Source organism: Lynx canadensis, chromosome B4 (genome assembly GCF_007474595.2).
Source record: "Lynx canadensis isolate LIC74 chromosome B4, mLynCan4.pri.v2, whole genome shotgun sequence".
NCBI classification, from domain to species: Eukaryota; Metazoa; Chordata; class Mammalia; order Carnivora; family Felidae; genus Lynx; species Lynx canadensis.
In genome coordinates, this window is record NC_044309.1 from 311,878 (window position 1) to 337,622 (window position 25,745).

Below are 25,745 nucleotides of genomic sequence, written 5' to 3' on the forward strand. Positions count from 1 at the left end.
TTTCGCCCCGTGTATGACCTCAGGAGGCACCCAGCATGCAGCACCGCCCCGCGAGAGGCCGCAACTAGACCTAGGGAGCCACACAGAGCGCGATGCCGGTTGTCAGCTAGGGCGTGGGCGACAAGGTGCCCCGCACGCGGCTGGGGAACTGCCTTCTCACCTGGTGGGTAGACGAGAGCCACGTGGTCCCCGTCCTGCAGGTGCCCTCTCTCCAGCAGCATCACGGCGATCTTCTCGGCGCGCTTATGCAGCTGCACACACGTCAGCGAGCTTGCGATGGCACCCTGAGGGGCGCAAGAACGAGCAGGTGGGATTTTTTTTAACGTAACAGCTTTACTGAGATGTACTGCAGGTACCAGCCAGGCGCCTTATTTCAAAGGCACACTTCAACGGGCACTAGTGTGTCCCCAGAACTGTGCGGCCATCCACAGTCGGTTTTGGCACGCTTTGGTCATCCCCCAAAGACCCCTATCAGTGGTCCCTTCCCTCTCCTTCCCACTGGCCAAGAAGGGCAGTGCCAAAGAGACATCTAGATGTACTTGTGTCAACAAAAGATGTTTTCAAGAATAATTATTTCACTTAAAGAATAGCTAAACGTACCAAAAAATAAAAAAAAAAAAAAAAGTCAACCTGGTAATTCTGGGACTTCGGTATAATTGCCGAGGGCAGGAAGAGTCAGTGGTGACCCGGCAGGAAAAATAAAACAACTTGAACACGTTTTTAAGAAACACCACGTTAAAAGTCGAGGTCAAAAAAACAAATGAACAAAGCAACAAACCAAAAAAATCAGTAAAGTGAAAAACGAACTCGTCAAATTCATTTTATGTAGAACATCACACACACAGAAACAAGTGGAAAACACATTTGGATTGAAAAATACGTTAAAAGCACTGTTGTTGCAACTTCTTACTAATCTCCAATTATTTCAAAATAAACAGTTGAGGAAAATAAATAAAATCTAAACCCTGCTCTTCATGATGAAACCCTATATAAAAGCAATTGACAGGGTGAAGGGCAGGCCGCCCTCTGTGTCTCGGGCCAGGAAGACTCCACGCCACGGAATCTGCGACGACACCGTTTGCTCCCACAGATAGAGCGAGCCAGCAGCGGCAGGAGGAACAGTAAGACACGGGTGATTTTCGGGGACCCTGTGGGTGCGGTAGGTGTCCCGGACCCAAAGGTCATGTGTGGAGAGAAAAGTCCAAAGGGAAGGGCAGGGAGCGGTGCTAGTGTAGAAGGGGGTCACACTGCGTGGACAGAAGTGACCGGGCCCTTGGGGTCCCTTAAAAACAGGCAGTGGTGGCCTAGCGACTGGAGGTGCTGGGAAAACACGTTAGAATTCCTGTCAAAATGGCCTGTTTGTTGGAAACACCTGCTCTGGGTGGGGTGTGTGGGACCACCTTTTATGATCAGGATTACAAACACCGGTGTTGATGCTTGCCAAAACCATCCACAAGATAACTGGTTGTTGTGTGCAGGTCCGGGAAGCAACTCATTCCCCTTCATGACCTGACCCACAAGCAGCGCTTGGGACTGCAGGGGCTCCTGCCCTTTCCCACCGGCTGGGACTGGTTTCTGTGGGGACAGGTCAGTGACAATTCTCTGAATCGAGCCTTCTCATCGCACATTTTCCTTGTCTTCCTTCCGAGGAAGGTTAAAAAATGAGAAAATGGAGACACGCATGAGGTGAGAGAGCCACGGCGGAACGTGGCAAAGCTGGGTAACCAGACAGACCCGGGAGGCTGGGGTGCAAGACGCGGCCCAATCATGAGAGCTCGGTGACCCCAAAACCAGGCGCTCCCAAGCACCCACTCCTGGAGACCGCACCTGTCCAAAGGAACTGAAACGAACACACTCACTGAGCCAAGTGTCCTTTGAACATTTCAAAGTGAGATGGTACAGCTGATGGGGAGGCCCAGGACCACCTTGATCCCCAGACTGGCGGGGGGGGGGGGGGGCCATCCTGCCGGCCGAGACACTCACGCACCAGCTGTCCGGGAGGACAGCCAGCGCTACCTTCCTGGCCGTCAGACAGGCACAGCCACGATGCCGGTGGGTGGAGGTGTGCCACGGTGGGCAGGGCCAGCACAGAGGGCTCATCTGTACGTTACCACTGAGCTCGGCCCTCCTTTCTGTCCCCACCCTCTGGCCGCCGGTATGGTCTGCTTGTCTTAAGTAGCAAATATTCCCGTTCTGGGCTGTTCAGATTCTGGAGCCGACCTCCTGAGTTTCGGAGATCCGATGCCAATCCCCTATCAATGATCAACTTTTCCATCACGAGACAAAACCTGAGAGATTGCCAGGTATCAGTGGCTCAGAACCATTAGCCTAAGCATATCTGAAAAGATGTTTTGGCCCTAGTCTGTGAAAATTCCCACTGACATACTTAAAAAAGGTGAAATTTAATTGGCATGCTGTCCTTCAGCCCTACTGATCTCTGAAACAGCTTTCACAACACCGTCTGTAGTTCTTTGGGTTTACGGCGGTGGACAGACAAGCCCCCGCCACAGGTGGTAACCATGGGCGGGGGGGCGTCCAGTTCCAGAGTCAGCGATAGGGAACCTGGAGATCCACACTGTCCTCAAGCCCCCAGAAGGTGCCACGCTGGGGCCAGGAGCGCTGGTTCCCAGGCAGTCCAGAGCCTCTCTCAACCCCCCTCCCCCACATGCAGGGTTGAACATGTCCATACCCCACCTCTCACGAGCCCACAAGGGCACAGGCCGCACGCAGCCCCAGATTCCCTGTGGGAGCTCCAGCACAACCCCCACCTCTGGGGAAATGGCCCCGGTGCCGGCTCTGCAGAACAGGAGCAGTCACGGGCGAGCAGTCCAAGAAGTGGCAGCCCGGTAGCCCTGGTCAACGGCTGCCTGGCTACCCCATCCCCATCCACAGGAAAGGGTGACGTTTCCAGAGAAAGAAAGTTCTAGTGAAACCACCTCACTGGAGAAATCAGGGCTGACTTTTCCAAAAATAAGTTTTGGGTGCAATCGTGACAGAATCCAACCCCTGTTCTAAAGTCAGCAGATTTCAGTGTTAGGGACTGTGAATTTTGGCACCACTTTAAAGTTTTGTATTAGGTTAAATAACAAATGAAAAAAATACTAAGGAATTAAGAACAAGCCAAATGTGATTTATATTTGAAAATTTGAAGGAACTGTTATAAACAAACAAACAAAAAGTTACAAAGAGTTGGCTGACGTTTGTGAAAAGGAGTAACAGATGGTCTTTTGTATGGAAACAAGCTCCAAAATGTAAGTTTTCCATGATTTGCAATGAATTATGTCCCCATGTCCTACTATAAATCTGACATAACAGCTTGTGCTCTATCGACAGCTCTGGCCGTGGTGAAGAGCGTACGAGTGGACACTGTTTGCAACAAGAAAGCTGCTCTCGCAGGTGCCAAATGGTTCACCGGCTTCTACGAGCCTTGTCAAGTCGCCAAATTCACAATCCACAGAATGTGCCACGCAGGATGGAGGCGAGCCTGAAAACGTGGTGAGCCACATGCTGGGAAGACAATGGTGTGGATACACGGAGTGAAGTTAGACATCATCAGCATTTAACCTCGCCGGTTTCCATCTTTTTAAAATACTGCTTTTAGAAAACGTGAAACGGCATGTGTGGCTTGCACTATGCTTCCACGGGATAGGAAGGGCGACTGACGTGGAAATTACAAACCACCACCATAAACATGGTGATTACGACCTTCAGCCACGGCTGAGCATTTGTTGTAAGTTCTACGTGGGGCCGGGGGTGGGGGGGCAGGTCCGACCCTTAGACTGGCTCAGGGGGCAGCTGCCTGCACGTCCAGAGCCATGTCCAAAGGAAAGCCACCAGTGAGCCACCTCTCTCTGTGCTGACCCAAAGTGGATTCACTCATGGCTGTGATCTCCTCCCCACCCTGTCCACTTTTCTGTTTCTAACAAAGCCCTTTTTCGAGTGACTCATTTTCCCAAACGATCCAGGGTCTAGCTACAGCAGATGACCATGACCATGGGGTCAGGGACGGGAGCGCCATCACCCAGACCAGATCAGCTGGCGAGGAGTCCAGTGTCCCGGTGTCACCCCAGTCGACCATCTGAGGGCTCTGCCCCCATGCTGCCACTCCTGTCATTCCATGGGGTTAGAACAGCTCTGTCTTCCTCCCCTGTGGGGGTGGGTCATCTGTGAACACGCCCGGATCATCTCTGAGTCTGCGTGTGTGTTGCAGGGTGGTCTCCTCCTCCTTAGGCTGCCTATTTGTGCCTCCAAGGGGTCCAGGCAGATTCCACCCCCACTGCAAACGGGAGAGACCATGGGGGCCACACTGGGGAGGGTCGAAAAGGTGACATGGACCTGTCCCTTACTTCTGCGCAGCTTAGCGCTTACGGAGGACACACCATACCCAGCGTGTCGGCACCGCCGCAGCAGCTGGGGAAACTGTAGCTGAAGGGACCTGAGAGGTCCTTCCCAGGACAGGCGACAGTCATCACTCTGGAGGGCCACTGAGAGACCACGGAGGAGGAACGGTCCCCAGGACAAATGAATGCTATGTGTAGAGGGTGGAGAAAGTCAGCACAAAAGATTAAGGAGAAATCAGGACGGCATCACAGAGCCGAAGACTGTCCGCTGGGCAACACTGTCAGGAAAGCTGAGGGAGGAGCCAATGGAGGAAAGAGAGGAGAAAAGCAGGGTGGACATGTTTCAGGGCCTTGGGTAACTGAACAGACCCTCAGGAGCCCAGGCACTATGCTTCCTACTGCAGCACACCTGGGAGTGCAGAAGAGTCAATCCAGGGAATGGGGTCCACTAGGCCCTGACAGAGGACAGGGAAGCAGGAGCACTTTCTAAGACTCTTCCTGGGGGACAGTCTTGAACGGACACAAGAATAAATGACCCACCGGGTCACCTCAGCCCACATGGCAACTCAAGGTCATCAGAGCCTCCGTGGTCATTTCCAGGAGCCACATCACATGGACGCCGGCCTGATGACTGGGTACCCAAATGAGAAACCCAGTTACGTGATTGGCATTGCCTTTTACTGGTCTCTGATCTATTACTTTAAATGGCAAGAGGTACCTCTGCACATTAAGATTTTGGTATTTTGCAACTCTGAATAGCCGTAATTTCTGACAACTGTATATACCCATACTTGTCAAGAGACCTATTTCTATTTCTCAGACTTTATTTCCACAGCAGAAAAATAAAAGTTAAATATATGAAGGCTTTCGCATCTAATTTTACTGTTAATACTACTTGCTAGTGGGGCGCCTGGGTGGCGCAGTCGGTTAAGCGTCCGACTTCAGCCAGGTCACGATCTCGCGGTCCGGGAGTTCGAGCCCCGCGTCAGGCTCTGGGCTGATGGCTCGGAGCCTGGAGCCTGTTTCCGATTCTGTGTCTCCCTCTCTCTCTGCCCCTCCCCCGTTCATGCTCTGTCTCTCTCTGTCCCAAAAATAAATAAACGTTGAAAAAAAAAATTAAAAAAAAATACTACTTGCTAGTATATCTAAGCTCTTATTCTGAAGTCCTCCTATGAAACAATACCGGAAGAGCTTGCTTTTCCAAAGCGAGATGTCAACACAAACCTTAATTACACTTGGAAAATAGAAAAGACTTTCGTTCCCAAGGACCGAAGTCTATAATGAAAGCACAACTTCTTACTTACAGGAGAGTAGTTCACTAATAAGAGACAAAAACGTGCCACAGATCTGACCCATTCCCTGTATTTTGGGGGGGGAAATAATGCAAAAAAGATAGTGCTGAAATGATCCATAAAGATCTGTCAAAACAGCCACAGATAAATAACATGAAGGACATCACATAGGACTGAAGTCAAAGGGTTACGGCGGGAAGAAGACAAAGCCACAGGACAGCGACCGGGAAATTTGAGTTCAGCGTGCCTCACCCTACAGTTGAGCAGCGTGTACAGGACGTGGTCAGGGGTGGTCTGCGCCCTCCACTGCAGGACCTCCGACAGAAACAGGAACTGGAACAAAGCACAGCCGTTAGGCCCAGGCCATCCCGGCACCCTGCGTTCAGATTTAAACTCACACCTCTAGATCAGGCTAGCTTCGGTGCTTTCAGGTGACTTAAAGCATCGCTTTTCCAAGGAGGAAGGAGGGCCTCCCTGTCACAATCAGAAGAAGAATCCGGCACTTACAGGGTTTTTCCTGTGTGACCTGGATTCCCACGTCTGGCTGGGATTCGCAAGTCACAGGGGCCGGCGCCGCGCCTGGTCAGAGACGTCTCCCCACAACCTGCCGAAGGCTGGGAGGCGCATTCCCGGAATGCAAGGGGCAGCCAGCACAGAAAATCCCTTCCGGCCTCCCAGAAGACGGTGATTTCTGGGGGCTGTGACGGCAAGAGCAGACCTATGCTGCTTTTGAACTGGGCTCTCTCACACGTGTTGTTTCCAGATGGTCATTCCCTGAGGTCTCCCAACAGCACTGCAAATCACACGGATCACGTGTACTCTACCGAGTCAGTGTGGAGAGGGAAGGTCAGCCCCACCTCAGGTCTAATCACAGGAAACACCTGGGTAGATCCCTTAATCCCCTTTTTTTAATAGAAATGTACTCTGAGGTCTGAACATGGTAACCAAGTGCTTTCAATAAACGTATTTCTATTTGTTACCAAACTGACAATATTTTAAACGGTTGACTTTGTCATGTTTCCTGGTAGCTCATACAGACAGGGGTCACCTTTTGGTGAATCATCAGAGTCCTCAAGTCTGCATGGTGATAATGGGGACTGCAGTACACGTGACAAAATGTGACATGTATGCTGGGTGTGGCCCCAGATTTCTCCTCTAGCCCCCGGGGTCACGTTAAGGACGCCAGTTTGCCAACCCGGGTTTCTCACTTCTGTTCTCTTGAATTCCACCAGTTAAAGGGCCGAAGCCTTTTGCCGCGAGGCCGTCTGGGTGTCACGCCAGGGCTGGCAGGCTCATCAGGAACGAGAGCCCCAGGATGCCAGGACAGAGCGGGCCTGGGGCCTCAGCTCGTGCGCCCGTGTCTCCTCCCACCCCCTTGACCCTCTGCAGTGTCCCGCAACACGGCACCCCCACCACGCACGTCTTTGTGGTGAGACCGCACGGACGTGCGTGCAGGACCGAGAGGGCAGGACACCCAAGTTCAGGGGTGGGCGCTGAGCTGGCCGTCAGTGTCGCCTGGAGCAGTGTGCCGGCACAGGGCTCGGAGAGGAACCCCGTCCGCCTCTCACCTTGCGGGCCTGATCATTGTCCTCTATCTGGCCCAGGTCTCTGCCGCTGGCCTGCGCAATCCTCTTCCCAGACACCAGGTTCCCCACCATCACAGAGGCAGGGCCAATTTCTGGAAAGAATGTGAGGAAACAAGTCAACTTAAAACATGACCGCCCACCTCGGCAAAGAGCTGGCTCCGGGGAAACCCTCTGAAAGGCCGAGCTCTGAGAAAATCTTATCAGAACAGGGCTTCCAGTGCGTCCCAACAATGAGAATGATGGCAGACACGAGCGAGTCTCGATTACAGGGTAAAACAACGTTTTCACCAGATCCCGGTGGTGTCTCCCAAACCCGCTGCTGTTACTCTAATGCCAGTTGGTGGGATGCTGCGATCTGTCCACTTGGATGATTGTGAGAAATAATGCTGAAGATAAGGCAGTAAACCGTGACGTGTCTCACTGCTAAGCAGTCAGGACTCTGGGATCACCTGTGTGGTGTTCCCCAGTGTCCCTGCTTGTCACTGAGCGACCACCGACATAAACTATTGCACATTTTTTATAAATACCTTTATAATGCAGGGGGTAATGCCGCACGGGCACAGTCACCTATCTCACTGACGGAACAGCTCTGGGCTCTCGCCGGCCCCGCAGAGATACGGGAGACCAAGCCCAGAGGCTCCTGTCGAGCCAAAGTTCCTCTTACACCACCATTACAGACTCAATCACCAGCACTCCTTTTACTGTTTATGAAACATTTCACAAGAAAAAAACCAGACGCAATCTAGTCTGACAGCTTTCTCTTCTGTTTCAATGAAAGAAACAAGTTTCCTAAAAAACTGCAGAAACTCTTTCACAATGTCTAGCTGCAGGAAATCCTGGGCACCCCCCAGGTTTCTCAAAACACAATCATTCACTTTGTTTTGATCACACACACGTATGCACGTTTACCAGGGAAGGGTCAGCTGTGAGTGTGTGTGACACAAATGGCGGCAAAGAGTCAGGCAGGGAGCTTAAAGAAGGGAGTGGAAATAACAAAGACGTCAGCCACGTGTGTTTAGTCCGTGGTTTAATAAAATACAAGTTGAAGGTCACTACTGCATCAAATTCTTGTTTCACCTTTGCCAAAGGCCACCTTACAAGCTTCTGATTCACGGCATATGTTGCCTTCTGTTATTGCACACGGAGAGCCGTGTGTCAGCAGGTAAGAAAGTCTTAGGTTCAGGGGTAGAGGCCAGCAGCTGCCGGGATGATGACCCCCAGGCACCCTGGGAAGATGGGCAGGGCACGGGCTGACGCCTCCAGGTGACATTCTTCTCTGCAGACACGTGCCCATCCAGAGTTGGGCTGCCGTAAAACATTCAACGTTTTGGGAGAAGGCAGGCACTTCCAGCAGGACTGAAATTGGGAAAATAGCCCATGACACAGATTTCTGGGCCCCTGCTCACTGGCTTCATCGTAGGCAATTTGTAGGCGCCGTGACGCTGTTTCTGTGGAATCACAGAATACACCTTCTATGCTCTGCTACAGCAGGTCTGAATGGTCAGGTGTGGCAGATTGGGACTGCCTGCATTTTTCTCAGCTGGTAATTAAGACACTGCAACAGAGGAGCGGTCTTTCCACATTTAACAAGATGCAAAGACAAGGCAGCCTGGCGTACGGGGAAGCGAATGTGGCTGCTGCGTGGATGGTGCACAGGCTCAACCCGGAGCCCAGCCGACTGGCCCTCCGCTTCCTGACTTGGCGTCTGTGGGTAAAGCATCCTGACGTTCTCCTTGGTCCCGGGGGTGGGCAGGAACGCTCGTCTGAGAAGCCCATCTGGCCTAAACTGGCTTGAAGTCTTCTCCGTAATTTTTTAAGAATTCAAACTAGGGTGGGAGAAGCACTATTCTGAGGTGCTGGCAGCTTGTCCCTCCTTCCCAAGGGCTGGTCTCTACTGGATGTGAAGCTCAGACCTCACATATTTCTCCCCCGAGGTAGACTTAATTATTTTTTTCCAAATGGTGCTGGGAGACAGGTGCTTTCCTGTGGCATTTATTTGCAAAATCTGTCCCCCTCCCAAGAACCAAGGGTCTCCCCCCCCTTGCCAAATGAGGTGGGTGTGGTGCAAGACACCCTCACAGACTTCCCGCCTCATGATTTGAAAACATAAGGTTGAAGAGCGCCTGGGTGGCTCAGTCAACTGAGCGTCTGACTCTTAATTTCAGCTCAGATCATGATCCCAGGGTCATGGGTTCGAGCCCCATATCAGGCTCTGCGCTGAGCGTGAAGCCTGCTTGGGATTCATTCATTCTCTCTCTCTCTCCCTCCCTCCTTCCCCTGCTCCTACACTTTCTCTGTAAAATAAAGTAAAAATTAAAAAAAAAAGAAAATATAAGGTTGAGATGGACCCAAAAATAGGTACTGAAGTTCACATTTGCGTTCTCTCCCTCCCCTCCCGCTTACAGATGCAGAAGTGGGCAGGTCGGGAGTTTTATCTCAGAGTTGTCCTCTTCCTATTACTACCCGACTGTGTCACGCAGGGGACACGGCACATAGCGTGTCCTCTGGGTGCAGAACCCGCCAGCCCGGCCGCACTCCTCCCCTTCTCCCCAGCAGGTGCAGTGCTGTCTGCGGCTGCTCCCCCTGCTGCCCTCTGGCTGCTCAGATACACGGTGTCCCAGGGACTGTTAACACTGGGAGCTGTATTTCAAGTTGTTAAATACCGTTGGTACCCCAACTAATGGGTTAAAGGGCTTTTTTTTTAAATTTTTTTTTAACGTTTTATTTATTTTTGAGACAGGGAGAGACAGAGCATGAACAGGGCAGAGTCAGACAGAGAGAGACACAGAATCTGAAACAGGCTCCAGGCTCTGCGCTGTCAGCACAGAGCCCGACGCGGGGCTCGAACTCACGGACCGAGAGATCATGACCTGAGCCGAAGTCGGCCGCTTAACCGACTGAGCCACCCAGGCGCCCCAAAAGGGCTTTTAACGTTTTGTGCTCCGTTAAGATACTCTCACACACACGTTGTTAGCTCAGTAAATATGAATTCATCTGCTAAAAGAGGCAACTAGATCATCTACAAACTAAGTTTTAGGAGCTTTGTTTCAAGCATCTAGCAACACCCTCATGGAAAAATGGCCTCACTAAATGCTTTGGCCACAACAAGTACTTGTTCACAGTCTGTAAGTGTCTATTCCAAAGGAGACTTAAAACTCACCACATCCAATCCCCTCATTACATTTATGGAAACTGAGGCTTCAGGGAAATGTCACCTGTCTGAGGTACGTTATAGGTCGTTAGCTGAGGTAGGGAAGTGAACCAGCACCTCATGCTGTCATTAATATTTGTTAAAAACAGCTTTTATTCAGGGGCACCTGGGTGCCTCTGTCAGTTAAGCGTCCGACTCTTGATTTCGGCTCAGGTCATGATCCCAAAGTCATGGGATTGAGCACTGTGTCGGGCTCTGTGCTGACAGTGCAGAGCCTACTCGGGATTCTCCATTTCCCCCTCTCTCTCTGCCCCTGCCCTGCGCGCTCTCACTCTCTCAAAAACAAATAAGTAAACAAACATTAAAAAATAAAAAAAAAATTATTTCCTTACAATAATCAATCACATAAAGCTTCATTCACCATGCTGCAGCCGTGATATCTAAACAGCCCCAACCTCCCAGCTCATCCTTTCTTCCCAGAGGAAGAAGGCTGTCCTCACAGTGTGGAGACACTGCTCTCGAGCAAAGTACCTTGGCCTTTTCATTCAGTCAGGTTTTGCCTTGACATCCGACAGGTGCACTGAGCCCCGTAGTTCTGGAAGCACATCAGGCCTTTGCAAATGACCCCCAACATGAGTATCTGTCCTGAATTCTGCCGTGAGCTTCTCTGCACCCGGGACCACTGGTGGCCAGGCCCCCAGTGGAGGTGTCTGATGGTGAACGGAGGTGGGCAGGAGACGGGGAGAAGTCAGTCACTGCCGAATGTGTGCAAGGACACACTAAGGAGCCTGCCACCATGATCGATTCCATTCACAGACACCAACACACCCACATGGAGCCACTGCTCCGACCTTCCCACGGCTGTTTATGCCCTGAGACAATAGGAGATAAAGAGGTGATTTTTCATCGTTTTGATATGCCGCCCCACAGAAAGGCAATGCTTTGTGTTCTGGGGGGCTCGTCGCTTGCAGCCAGTGTGCCCGCGAAATGTAAAGAAATGGATACTTCGTCAGTGGTAACTTTATATTTTGCTATTGCAGTTGTATAAGCCAAGGACTGAGAGGAAAAAGAAACGAAGGGAGGTATCGGGGGATTTAGAACCTAGAATGTAAGAAAACAACAAACAGCACAGAAATCCGAAGAAAACCAAAAAGCAGAGATAACTGCAAAGCCAAGGTGCCCAGAAAGCAGACAATGACTCCATACTTTCCAAGAGAACCCACGCAGAGGAGAGAACCGCAAGGCTACGTGTACGTCCTCACGAACACATGTGCATCGTGGAGGGGGTAAGGACAAGGGACACAGGCTCGAGACCTGGACTCAAGTCTGTCTGTATGCGTGGGGCAACCCTTTCTTCCTGCAGCATCCGCGTCCTCCCCTCACCCTACTGAGGACCACCCACCCACCCTCTCATCCGATCTCACTTACGGGGCGTCAGCCTCAGTCCCTACATTTACCACCAGATGGGCTATGCCCAGAGGTGACCCAACGGTGTCTGGCTGACTCGTCGTCAGCTCTGCCCTGCAGCCACGCTGTACTGGGTGGAACAAACAGTCAACGGGTCTGGGTCTGCCTCTGTCACACTCTGGCCCCATCAACCCCCCGCCTCTCTGTGACCCATTCTCCTCATTTGTGAAACGGGGACAGAAGAGTGCCTACCACGCAAGCCTCCATGAGAAGAGACGCGTTAATTAGTACAACATGCTGAAACAGTGGCCGTGGGGCCAGCACAGCCCGAGTGTGTGACCCCACCGCCGGCCCCTCCCTGCTTGGACGCCCTGGGACCTCCTGTCACTGCACCAGCAGAAAACCTGGGCCCTCACCTCCCACGGTCTGGAGATAAATTTTCTCTCACTGATGACTATGCAGCATGAAAGAACATAACTGATTAGTTGCTAGGCATCGAAGTCAGACAAAGGGTAAGTACATGTTCCCCAAACCCCCAAGCGCTAGACACACATTCAGTCTTACAACGTCACAAATGAATTTCTAGACTTCCGCACAGGCTTCAAGAGTTTCCCACATTTACTAGGCTTTGACACCTAAATAACCCATGAGACAGGTAAGGAAGCGTTATTCTCATCTGAAGGAAACCGTGACTGAGAGCTTCCATGCCTGGTAAAATGCCACCCAGCCAGACCGAGGGTCAACTACTCCACTGGGATCTACATAGGGCTCCTTCCCAACATGACCCCAGGTGCCGGGCTCCCAGCCAACCATGCTGTCCCAGGAGAGCCCCTCATCCACCATCCAGTGGGGCAGGTTTATGCCCTGGGAGTGTGGAGACCAGGACAGGAGTGGGGTTAAGAACCACCTACAGGCATGGGGCCTGGTCCACAGGGCACCAACAGCACCTGGTTCCAGAGAGCCACCCAGATTCCACACAACTCTCCAGGCCATGGGACATACCTGGCTGCTTCTGTCGAGGTTTAGGCAAGTTTGTGACACAGGTATGGGGACACATCAGGACGTTGCAGGGGTGGAGTGAGCCCTCCAGGAAGAGCTGCTTCGTTTCTGACAAGTGGATCCCACCGAGTGGGGTTTTGGGGAGGGTGTTTGCTGGAACCAAGGCCAGGCAATAAACCCCAACTTGATGTATGCTGTCAATTGCCTGGAAAGTCATGAGGGAGGAAGTGGGTTAGAACAGGTGCCACAGACACGAGGCAAATGTTCAGACGGTGCAAAGTCCCGTCTGTAACATGAGCAAGCACACGCCATCCGAGTGGGGTGAAGATGCCAAGAGAAGGGGTGTCTCTCCAAATCCAGCCAAACTGGCTAATTTTATGTGGGATTTGTGGAATACCACATGCACTAAGAAGGGAAATTTTGAGGAAAAAAAATACACCCTGGAGATCAGAACAAAAACTATTACTTGTGACATCCCCACGTGAATGGTGGGAGCCAGTTTTGCAGACCTGTGACCCCTAATCTTGGTCTGTTCAGTTATTTTCCAAAAACGAAATACACATTTCCCGGTCGATGCAATTTCTGATCCAACGGGGCAACGGCCGGGGAGCACGGGAGCACCGTTGGTGGGGGTTAAGGGAAGCCGGCGTGGAAGCAGGGGAGGGGCCCCGGGGCGGGAGCAGAGCTATACCTGCAGCACCCTGCTCATCCACTGGAAGCTGTCCTCCTCCGTGGAGTCTGGCCTCTGCTCGGCCACAATCACTATCCTCTCGTCGTGCAGGACAGTTACGGAAAACACAGCTATCCTGCGAGGACAGAAAGGAGCAGGTGCGGTGAGCACGTGCTGTAGATGCCGCCCAAAGCACCGTTCATTCCGCTACTGATGGCAGAGCCCAGGAGAGCACAGCGCCGGCCTCTGCTCCAGCAAACCTGTGAGGGGACAGGCCCCACTTCTCAGGGCAGACGGAAGGTGCTGGGCTGTGGACGTCAGAACCGCGCACAATCCACATCCTGGGTTGCACCTGTGAGGTAAGTCTCCACATCAAGGGAAACTCTGGGATGAACGAGTTTCTGCCTCTCTCTCGGGAAGCACAGCACCACGTGACTCGGGCCCCCAGAGTCCCCCCTATCACACAGAGGCTGCCCTGGCTCAGTGAGTTAAACGGGGCAATGCTACATCCACGTGTCTGTCACTTCCACTCTCACTGGCGTGCCGGGCGGCAGTAAGGCTCTACAGGAGTTCATGACTTCCTTCACGTGAGCCAAAACCCGGGGAGCCGCCACCGTGAATTAGTATTTACTGTGCCCAGATCACCAGGGAGAAGAGGCCACAGGACTCCATTCTCCCACACAACTGTTGCTCGACTATTACCTTGGGGTCTTTGGAGATGATCTGCTCCAACATGAATTTTTGGCTGTTCCCTTTGTGTATTTCTTTAAAACACAAGTCTTTCAAACAGATATTTTTATTTGACTCAGAGGAGAAGTGACGAAAATTATGTATGGAGCTCAGGAAATTTCTATAAAATTGGGCATTCAGAACTAGACAGAACGTCAGAGGTCACTCACTCCCACAACTAAGGAATTTGTGCAATTTTATATAACCAGTGTCGTCTGCAGACAACCCAGGGCTGAATTCCCAGAGGGCACACGCACACCCACCTTCCTCGGTAGACGAATTTCATGGGCTCCACGGCCAGCGCTGTGGCGACGATGTCGTCCGCGTTGTGTCTGCGCCCGCTGACCACCATGAGCCCGTCCATCTTGCCCACCACGAAGACGAGCCCCCCGGGGCCGACGAAGCCCAGCAGGCCTGTCCTTACGAAGGGGTACTCGCTGACAGGGGCCCCCGAGCTCGTCACGGGGAACACCTGTAGACACACGAGTGGTGAGTGCCCAGGGGCGCCCACCGCCACCCTCCTCCCTGGAGCCCACTGGAGAAGCCCCCCCTACCCCCCAATGCTCATCCCCCACGGTCCACATGCAAGGCTGTCCACCAGTTTCCTTCCACAGCATCCACACCTAAGAATCGATACCAAGATCATGATGACAGTCTAATAAATGCTAATTAATTATTCTGCTTTAAATCCACAGTGTAAAAGTGATGAATGGAAAACCAAAAATGTGCGTAAGTTGTAAGGTGATCCCTACTCATTAATGTTTCCTTATGAGGACTACACCAAAAAGGGAAAATACAAACGGGGCAAATCACAGTGTTCTAAGCCTGCACCTGTTTCCTCAGACCCTGCAGGTAAGTCACAGGAAAAAGGAGAGGGGTTTTCTACAGACTCCGGCTAGCTGGGCTTCAGGGACATTTTAGCATCTGGAAGCCACATTCAACAAAGCACCTCATCGCATCATGCTCTAAGAAACGAACCCCTAAGCAACCCGCATTTTCTTCTTCTTTTCTTAAATGTTTATTTATTTTTGAGAGAGAGAGACAGAGACAGAGCGTGAGCAGAGGAGGAACACAGAGAGAGGGAGACACAGAATCTGAAGCAGGTTCCAGGTTCTGAGCTGTCAGCACAGAGCCCCACGCAGGGCTTGAACTCACGGATGATGAGATCATGACCCGAGCTGAAGTCAGAGATGCTCAACCAACTGAGCCACCCAGGTGCCCCAGCAACCCAGCACAATTTATTCGAAAGTGTGCTCCTCGTAAGGTTAAGTATCACGTGGTCAAATGATAGCAATTCTGGGAAACTGAGGTGCGGCACAGAGTTTACCGCTTAACCGCCCACAAGGCCAGTGTGCGTGTCCGTACGCACGGAGTGCACTAACAGCAAGGCACCCACGCGTGCAAATAAGACACAAGTATGTGTGGACACCTAACACACACACACAGCATATGCCACACGTGTGTGCATACACACCCGCTCATGCCGTGGAGACAGTTACTTCACGTGTGCATTTGCTCACACCTGGCCAAGTCTGGCTTCAGTGGGCGGGCCACAAGGGAGGGGCGGGTCTGTGACAGGTGTGCTCAGCCCTCATTCCTCAGCCTATCAGCTGCAGCACTTACTCAAGAGGCTAACGTAAGAACAGCACGACATACAAAAGGACTTTTTTTCAATGTTTATTTTTGAGGGGGAGAGAGAGAGCACGCGTGAGCATGAGCAGGGGAGAGGCAGAGAGAGAGGGAGACACAGAATCCGAAGCAGGCTCCAGGCTCTGAGCTGTCGGCACAGAGCCTCATGTGGGGCTGGAATTCACAGACCACGAGATCATGACCCGAGCCAAAGTCAATGCTTAACCGGTTGACTGAGTCAGGTGCCCCCCAAAAAGCCCTTTTTAAAGAAACTGTTCTTGCCCTTTTTCAACACTGACTATGAGGTGAAAAAAAGCTGATAAGCTAAATTCTTTGAAAATTATTTTTAAAAAAAGGCAGCAAGAAGTGCAGCCATCTTAGTTCCTAAGAGTATATTTGGCTGAGAAACTACCACCTTATCTTTCACGTCTGTGCACCTGGCATTGGGGCTCAGCTCCACGACCCTACCTCGAAGGTGTTCTTGGTCATGCCCGAGAGGCCGTAATAGGACGTGCCCGTGGCAATGGCGCACACGCAGAGCTCCCCGATTTCATCCGTTCTACACAGCTGAGGAATGCCGTCCGGCTTCACTGAACACATGATGGCTAGAAGCAAAACAGGACACACAGGTAATATTAGAGAGGGGAGGGGGGGAGGGAGGGAGGGAGAGGGAGACACAGAGAGGGACAGGGTGGGGAGGGACAGAGAGAGACAGGGAGGGAGGGAGGGAGAGAGAGAGAGAGACAAGGAGACAGAGACAGAGGGACAGGGTGGGGAGGGACAGAGGGAGGGAGGGAGGGAGGGAGAGAGAGACAGAGGGACAGGGTGGGGAGGGACAGAGGGAGGGAGGGAGGGAGGGAGGGGGAGAGAGAGAGGGACAAGGAGACAGAGACAGAGGGACAGGGTGGGGAGGGACAGAGAGAGACAGGGAGGGAGAGAGAAAGAGAGAGAGAGAGAGAGGAACAAGGAGACAGAGACAGGGACAGGGTGGGGAGGGACAGAGAGAGGGAGGGAGGGAGGGAGAGAGAGAGAGAGAGAGAGAGAGAGAGAGAGAGAGAGAGAGAGAGACAGAGGAACAAGGAGACAGAGACAGAGGGACAGGGTGGGGAGAGACGAGGACAGAGAGGGACGGGGGGGGGGGGCAGAGAGGGAGACAGGGGCGGGGCAGGGGGACGGAAGAAATGACTGAACACAGGGAGAGCACAGTGAGCGGAAACCGCATTTGGAACAGGAGTGTGAAGGTAAAAGGGAGGCCAGGCCGGTCCTGGTCTTCCCTGAAGTGAGTCATGAGCTTTCATGTTCCAGGAAAACGTCCACTTACACAGCTATGGTGCAAGATTCCGACGGCTTGAACTTTAACGTGCAAATCGTACTGAGGGGACGGACTTCTCCCATCTGGACCAAGAGACACCTGGGAGGAGCCCAGGGCCCCCCCGCACACGGCCCCTCTGTTCCCTGCAAGCCCCGCGCTCCCCCTCCAGTCATCCGGGAGCCCCGGCCGGCACATCAGGAGGGAGCGTGTGCAGCACCCTGACGGCCTTGTGTGCGCATTTGTGGGAACGGTTCCCTGACTTTTAAAAACGGGCTCTTCTGCTAGAACCAAGCATTGCTCATCGTCTGGAGCCCCGTCCCTGGATTTTTATACCATCTGCTACCAGCCTCAGTGCCCAGCTTTGTCCAAAAGGTGGATGGCCGGCGGGAACTTGACCCTTGCAGGGAGAGAAGCCCCCCATGGGCTGCAGGGGCACGGCATGGCCCACGGCGCCCCCTAGGGGAAAGGGCCCCGGGATCCCAGCCCGGGAGGTGGCAGAGATGCCCCGTGAAGCTTCCTGAACGTTCTTTCATCAGGAGAGGCAGCAGTGACAAGCCCGGATTTAAGTGCTCCGTCTGACCTCGCGCCAGAGGGGCACGGTGGTCCCCGGTGGGAAGCAGCCCGCTGGACACGGCTGGGGCTCCTGACTCAACCCCCGCCCCCAACGTGTGCAGCCCAGCGTCCACACTCACCGCCAGGCATCACGAGGCCGACATCCTGCACGGTGAGCACAGACAGCTTTTCTTCGGAGTCCACCCGGATGACCCCGTAGGTAAGCCCATGCATGGAGAGGACACCCCGGCCCGGGGGCTGGTTGCTGTCATCTGTGGGTCTGAAAGAGCAGTTTTGTCTGAACACAGAGGAGCAAACAAGCCACCATCACCAGAGAGGCATTCAAGTGCACGCACACCAGAGGCAGCCAGACACGTCTGGGGTCCCAAGGATCCCCGAAGCAGATCTGAATGCCACACTGTCCTGTGTTCTTAGCGTGCCAAGGGGTGCTGGTTGTCTGTTTGTGAGACGTCAACATCATTAACTCCGTCTCTGGAATGCCCCTCCCTTACACGTATCAGCCATCGACTGATTCCTTCCCTCCCCTCTCTCCGCAGGTCTGATTTTCCAGTTTTGAAAGTGGCTAACAAGGGACCACAATGTCTCCAAGAACACGGATGATGGCAGGGAGCAGAAACAAGGGAGGTGGGGTGGCCTGGGCTCAAGTTGAGACGTGCACTAGGCAGACAGAAGCTCACGGTGCAGGAATCTGAAATGACAGTCCATGCCATTCTGCATGACAAGCTTGGGGAAGTCTTTCTTCGCAGAAGGCATGTGGTGGAATGCTTTCACTCCATCTTCAGCCCGTCTTCTCCATGGCCCCCGCCACTCCAGCTCACTGCACGCCAGCCCCAGGCCCTTTATCCAGCACCCAGCCCACCCCTTCTGGGGGCTTTCACACTTGTCTCTGCCTCCATCTGGAATGTTCTTGGAGCAGACATCCCCCTGGCAGCTCAAATACGCAAGTACTCATTACCCCCCAAGACGGCACAGTAGGGCCACCTGACTACCCACACCAGGCCTCCTGCATCAGAGTCTCTGCTCCCCAAGGGTTCCCTTCTGTTCACTGCATAGCCTTACCCCTGGAGAAGTGTGCAGTAATAAAGGTCTGTTGACTAATTACTGAATAAATAAAATATTTCCAAGAACACGGATTTTGTCCCTGTAACTAAAGAATCTTCCATGTGGGCTAAGTGAGGCACACTTTAGGGAAATACCACACTTCTTTTTCTAATTTTCTGTATACACATGGGTAGCATCTTTTTAGGATCTAAAAGTTAGAAAATAAACAGAAGTTTGCTGTTTAGCTTTAAAACTGATAAATCTTGATAACGTTTCAAGAAAATATCAAGATTTATAATGAACCTAGAAATACAAGTAGAGACACATAAAGGTTAAAATGTGCAAAAGGAGGGGTGCCTGGGTGGCTCAGTCAGTTGAGCACCTGACTATTTCAGCTCAGGTCATGATCTCACAGTTCATGGGATCAAGCCCCACGTCAGGCTCTGCACTGAGCACAGAGCCTGCTTGTGATTCTCTCTCGCTCCCCCTCTGGCCCTCCCCCACTTGCACTCTCTCTCAAAAAAACAATGTGCAAAATATCTCATTTGAATCAAGTAACTAGGTACTATAAAAAGAAGCATATATTACAGGTCAATTATACCTCAAATAAAAAAAATAAAAATAAATAATAAAAAGGAAGCATAAGAGAGTCTGGAAATTGAAATGGTTCCGTCTGTGAAGCATCCAAAAGGGTAGCGCTAACCAGATACAGAAGAAAAGTCTGCCCAGTGATAAGGTCCACCCAGGACTACCCGGAAATGAGCCCCAAACACTGGAATCTATATTGTTCCGCAGGGTGAGAGAGAGGAGCCCCGCATCCACCCTCTGCTGCTACGAATCCCTGACCCCACTACTGTCCTTGGCCAAAACACAAAGCGAGAGTCTTAAATCAGAATGCTCAGTGCCTGTTGTGGACTGAGTTGTGTCCCCAAAGCTGTGACCAGTCCTGGTCCCGGTACCTTGACTGTCACCGTATTAACATGAAAGAGGATCTTTTGCGGACGTCATTAGTTAAGATGAGATCATCCTGGAATCGGGACGGGCCCCAAATGCAATGATCGGTGTCCTTACAAGAGGAGACACAGGCGTCATGTGACAACAGCAGCCTTACAGCAAGGACAGGGGTGCCAGCAGCAGCGGGAGGGCCTGGAGCAGATGGGCCGTGAGAGCCCCTGGGAGCACCCGGCCCTCAGACACCTGGACCCCGGGCTTCTGGCCCCCAGAACTCTGAGGCAGCAGGTTCCCCTTGTGTCACACCACCCGGGAGGGGCGGAGGCACTTACGACAGCCCCAGGAGACAAACGCACCAAGGAACGGGATTTAAAGGTACACGTATTTGGCTGGAACGACCACAGGATAGCAAAAGGCTGGCGTGGCCATGACTCAGCCCAAGCAAGGGGTACAGGGGGACCGGGATGGGCCGTGCCCGTGTGCCAAGAGGGAAAGGCTCTCTTAATATTCAAGGATGCAAGTTCTGGGGTCTTAGGCACGAGACCTGCTTTCCTAGAAACAAGACTCCCTGGAGCACAATTGTGAACCGTGTTTGCTGCAGGAAACCTTCAACTGTAGGTGCAAAACGAAACTATGGAAACTTGGGTACATGCACTTCAAATGTGAACCAATGACACCACTCAGGTTTTACTTTGATCTACAGCTATATGTTTATATTTAATAGAGTCCCTTGCTCGTCAGAGAAGTCTCAGACACGCTCAGCCAACAGCCCTGCCTCCCGACGACACAGCTCTGCTCAGCTGGCACCTGGGTGTGCCCAACTGTCCCGAGCCCTCTGCACACAGAGACTCACTCGGCAGGTACACCCGCACGGCACCACTGTCCTCCGCTTTACAGACCACAACTGCGGGCTTGGGCACGTTCAGTTCATCGTCTGCATCCCTGTGGGGCTTGGTGGGATACAGACCCACAGCCCCAGTTACGGACAGCTTCCCATCTCCCTTTCCTGCCTCTGGCCTCAAAGACTGAGCACTTCTCAGTTCACGGCACACTTTTCTTTTGAGGGCACTTTAGGACAAATGACACGAGTAACACAGGGGCAAATCCTTCATGTGGATGAGTGGGACACTGCACAAAAAGTCACAGCAAAGGCAAAAGCACCTGCCTGACCCCATCCCAGCCCTGCCTCACCGGCAGCCACAACAGACGATCCACCAGTTCCTTTAATCTGTATTTACATAAGATAGGTGCATGTGTAAATACACCTGTATTTAAAAAAAGCAAAGCCACAATAAGCATGTTCTCTTGCAACTTGCTTTTCCACCAAATGGATCTCGTGGATCTTCCTGTGTGCGTGTGTGTGATATAAACACTACGTATACCGCACATGCCAATGACCCGACCGGTCTTAATTGGTGGTGGTGTTCAATAATAGTGACACGTGGTCACTTTATTTCATTTCTATACAATTACAAATATGACTGTAAAACACGTATCTAGAAAAAGAACTGAAGAATCAGAAAGTATATATGTTTAAAATTTTAATAAAGCCTATATAACTTCCCAAAAGACTGTCATCTTGCACGTCCACTCTAAGTACTGTTTTCCAATCTACCCGACGTGCACAGGGTACTGTTTTAGGCAGGAGGCCACCGGAAGCATGTTGTGCACGTGAAGTATCTCACAGCAGCTCTGAGACACGCATGTCTGTCGTCCCCATTTACAGGCAAGAAGCGGAGTGTGTGAGGCGGTGGCATCTGGGGCACAGCTGTGGGGCAGACCCTGGCATCGAGCGCAGACTGGCCTCAAACCTGCGCTCGTGGCCACGGGGAAGGCGGCCTCCCAGCAGCCCCTTCCGCACACCCGTGCCCACACAACCCTAAAAGTGTTCCCGTTTTGATGGTGAAACGCCGTTCCTCTCTGTTACTTTGGTTTGCATTTGAGTGATTATTAACAAAGTCAGCCTATCTTTCTCTCCATTAACACCTTCCTAGGAAACAAAAAGTCCAAGTAGACTAAACTAGATGAGGAAGTGAAAAAATGATACCGAGAAGAATTCCCAGAGATTTCAAAAAGATGTGGTTTCACAATCAAACACAGTACGACGAACAACAGCTGAGAGAGCTTGACCCATTAGTCCCCCCAGGTTCAATGCCCAGATGACACAGAGGGCTGACCGCGTGGGAGAGCAATTCTTGCAGTTCCCAGGACTGCCGAGGGGGTCTCTGCGCACAGAGATGCAGAAGGAAGGCAGCTGTGAGCGGCCAGCCCTGCGACCACGGGCAAATGGCACAAAGACCTAAGTGAAGAGACGGAAGCCGGAAGGTGCGCACCGGCCTTGGCCTCAGGAGGAATGTTCCCGATGGCCAATGGCTTCAACGGGATAGCGTGCGCACCTGTTCCCTGGCCATGCCAGTCCTGCCTCCGCGAGATGTTAGACAACCCTCAGGTAATCACGCTGTGTGACACCTGAAGAGGTAGCTGTAAGTTTCAACTAACACGTCCACAGTTTGCTGTCACTGGCCGCGCTCAAATCTGTACCCACACGAAATAAATGCAGTCACGTAAGCCACAAGCATTTGGGACAATTTCCATTCTCAGGATGTAACGGGGAAGTGGCCACCACATCTCGAAGGGTTTAGCGCCACCGTCTCTCACTGCGGCCTCCTGCAGGTGCGACAACAAAGGTCCTTCCCTGCTTCCATCAGATGGAGGCAACCTCCAACTCCAGGAACGGTTGACTCAGGAGCATCCAGAGAGCAAAGGGGTCAAGTCTCAGGAAACAGCCCTTTCCTTTGCCAACGTCAGGGCTGACTACAACATTTCCAAAGGGCATGTTGTCATGGGACGCACACGCCCAAGTGCATGTGACACCATCGTAGTGACACTAACATTAGCCTGAGCCCTGAATTCTTACGGGCACCACGCAGACCTTCAGCACTGTACACGCACAGATGTTTACGCCGTCCCGTGACACAGGCCAGTGGTCACGCCCCTTCACAGATGTGGACTCCGAGGACGGAAGGAGGCCCTAGGCCGAGTGACAGAGCTGGCAAGAGGCAAAGCAAAGCACAAACAAGCCAGAAGGGTGACCCGGGCTCAACAGACTCTGAAATGCACGGGGGGGGGGCACCGGGCCAGGCTCACTGGACACAGAGCGTAAGGAGGTGTAAGTGCACACGTGGGGTCCACACACGGGCATGAGAGTGGCTCCTGTGACATCACCTCCCCAGGAAATACATACTTGGAGCCGCAGGGCCATCAGTCTGTGTGAGGGAGGGGCGCCCTCGTGCCTGTGGCCAGCAAGGCGCTCCTTTCTGGATGGAGAACGTTCTTTCCAGGAGGGGTACCCTGCCCCGCTTGTCTGGTGCTGTCGTCCTTGACTGAAGTCCCTCTGCAGCTGAACGTAACCTCATTTACCGTGGCAGCTGGCCCCCGATAACTGGACAGCACCAGGGAAAAACGGCCTTTGAAGAGAGTGGAGCAGAAGACGCTGCGCGCTTGTAACAGACACAAAATTTTTAGGAACGCTCCTGCAAATTTCAGGAGAGATCCAGTCAAGTCCATGAATACGCGCACCCTTCCCCAACGCTGAGATGGAGACTTTCAAAACCACCCACACTGAGGTCTCAGTGAAATTCTTGTTGTTGTTTTTTTGAGAGTGAGGGAGAGAGAGGATCTCAAGCAGGCTCCGTGCTCAGTGCAGAGCCCAATGTGGGGCTTGACCCCATGAACTGTGAGATAATGACCTGAGTGAAATTAAGAGTTGGACACTCAACCAACTAAGTCACCCAGGTGCCCTTAACATTCATGATTTTTGACAGAGGAAGTTACAAGATTGAAACATCACACCTTTAATTTCTAAGTTATTTTAGTGTGATTTTCTCCCCTTTCTCTGACGAGAGCAATGCACCCTTATTTTTTAAAAATTTTTAAATGTCTATTTTTGAGAGAAAAAGACAGAGTAGGAGTGGGGGAGGGGCAGAGAGAGGGAGAGACACAGAATCTGAAGCAGCTCCAGGTTCTGAGTTGTCTGCCCAGAGCCCGACACGGGGCTTGAACCCAGGAACAATGAGATAATGACCCGAGCCAAAGTAGGACGCTTAACCAACTGAGCCACCCAGGCACCCTGCACACTGATTTAAAAAACAAAAACAAAAACAAAAAGCCTGCTTCGAGAGCTATGTAATATAAATAGGGAATGTTTTCTCCTCCATTATTTTACCTACTCACTTTAGAGATAATTCTTTTCAGCCGGAAAAGGGACCATACCATACGAGCGGTGTGCAAACTTTGTCTTCATTTGCCCTGGCAACTTCTCCGCATCTCAGGGCAGGCGATCAGGGTGCACAGCAGGGAAGTGTCAGCATGTACATCAAGGGTGGGGCTGCGCCCCGAGCGGCACCTGCTCTCTGCAAGCTAACCCTCCACCACACCAAGCACACAGTCCAACCAAACACAAAACAGAACACGGTTCGCTCCAGCACGTGGGCGGTGAGGACAACTCACACAAGGTAACTCGAGTCACTGGGCTCTTCAGTGCTACCTGATTAGTCCATATTTCCACTTAGATATGGTGATTCTCATCTTCCAACTATTTTACACTTAGACAAGTTCTACAGTTTTGTCTGAATTTAAAACTTCCAGATTAAAATTTCTGATAATGTAATTTATCTTGTGTTATAAAAACAAGACTATAGATCTTCATGTCTGACTCTTTTTTTTTTATGGGGCAAAGCCATTCTTGAAAACCCCACTTCAATTCACAGGCTTGTTAACTATTTTTATTCTGGGTCACTGGTTGGGGTGTCCCCAGCAAAACTGTCCGATTCTGGCCCCCAACAGACATCCTGCCACATGGGCCCCTCCCAGCTCTCTAAATTCCAGGGGGACATTTCAACATGCAAAATGATTTTGGTGGCAAAGGGGCAACTTTATTATCCTCTGGAATTGCTGTTTTAATTACTGCTTTACATAATTGTTACCCTTTCATTGCTAAAGCATCAAGGTATTAAAAGAACATCGTGCAGATAAAAAGCCCACAGAGGGGTGACCTGGGTGGCTCAGTCACTTAAGCGTCTGACTTTTGATTTCAGCTCAGGTCTTGACTTCAGGGTCATGAATTCAGGCTCTGCACTGGGTGTGAAGCCTACTTAAAGAGCCTACAAAATATTTTTTTTTATTTCAATCAACATTACCACAATGTAGCTTTAAAAAGCAGGTTCTGCATCTATATTTCAGTGATGGAAACAGAACCAGACAGCAATCCCAGAGATACACGGGGCCATGAATGATTTGCCAGTTTTCATTCTGCAATTTGCCCTGTTGAAATAATTCTACAGATAACTTTAGGTATCATGAAACCGTATTTCTCCAATATTTTTTATTTTACAACTATTCCTCAAAGAAAAAGGAAACAGAAAACATGAACCTGGGTGATGACAGTTTTAAAAACAAGAAAGACAAATACCTTGGTTGCTCAGGAAGCCAGGGAAGACCTCACAGGGGAACAGTGTGGTTTACTGCCATTACCTGGTCGACATGCATGGAAACAGACATGCGTGAACAGACACCCGTGAAGACAGATGCACGTGAACATAGGCACTTTCAGATAGATACCCATGAAGACAGGCACAAACAGGACACACGTGAAATCAGACACACACAAAGACAGATACCCATGGGACAGACAAACACACAGACAGTCACTCATGGAGACAGACATCATGAGCAGGGACACCCATGGAGACGGACAGCCATGGAGATGGATACCCCCAGAGATGGACACCAACGGAGATGGACACCCACGAGACAGACACACGGAGACAAACACCCACGAAGACGGACACCCCCGGAGACGGACACCCCACGAGACAGACACCCACGGACACAGACACCCACGAGACAGACACCCACGAGACAAACACCCATGAAGACGGACACCCATGGAGATGGACACCCACGAGACAGACACACAGTGACAAACACCCATGAAGTGAGACATCCCCGGAGACGGACACCCCCGGAGACGGACACCCACAAAGACAGACACCCATGAGACAGAC

The 25,745-nt window shown here is 51.7% G+C and overlaps 1 protein-coding gene across 3 annotated transcripts in view; it reads right to left on the reverse strand.

The window, feature by feature from the left end:
- Nucleotides 1-25,745, reverse strand: part of DIP2C (disco interacting protein 2 homolog C) — a 411,195-nt gene that overhangs the window by 72,352 nt on the left and 313,098 nt on the right. For all 3 annotated transcript variants that reach the window (XM_030321072.1, XM_030321069.1, XM_032593812.1), the window contains exons 19-26: nt 17,808-17,947; nt 16,272-16,408; nt 14,438-14,646; nt 13,467-13,581; nt 12,779-12,980; nt 7,201-7,310; nt 5,885-5,965; nt 161-284 (exon numbers count right to left, since the gene is read on the reverse strand). In XM_030321072.1, the coding sequence (XP_030176932.1) occupies nt 161-284; nt 5,885-5,965; nt 7,201-7,310; nt 12,779-12,980; nt 13,467-13,581; nt 14,438-14,646; nt 16,272-16,408; nt 17,808-17,947 (1,118 nt within the window). The remainder of the gene's footprint in view (nt 1-160; nt 285-5,884; nt 5,966-7,200; nt 7,311-12,778; nt 12,981-13,466; nt 13,582-14,437; nt 14,647-16,271; nt 16,409-17,807; nt 17,948-25,745) is intronic.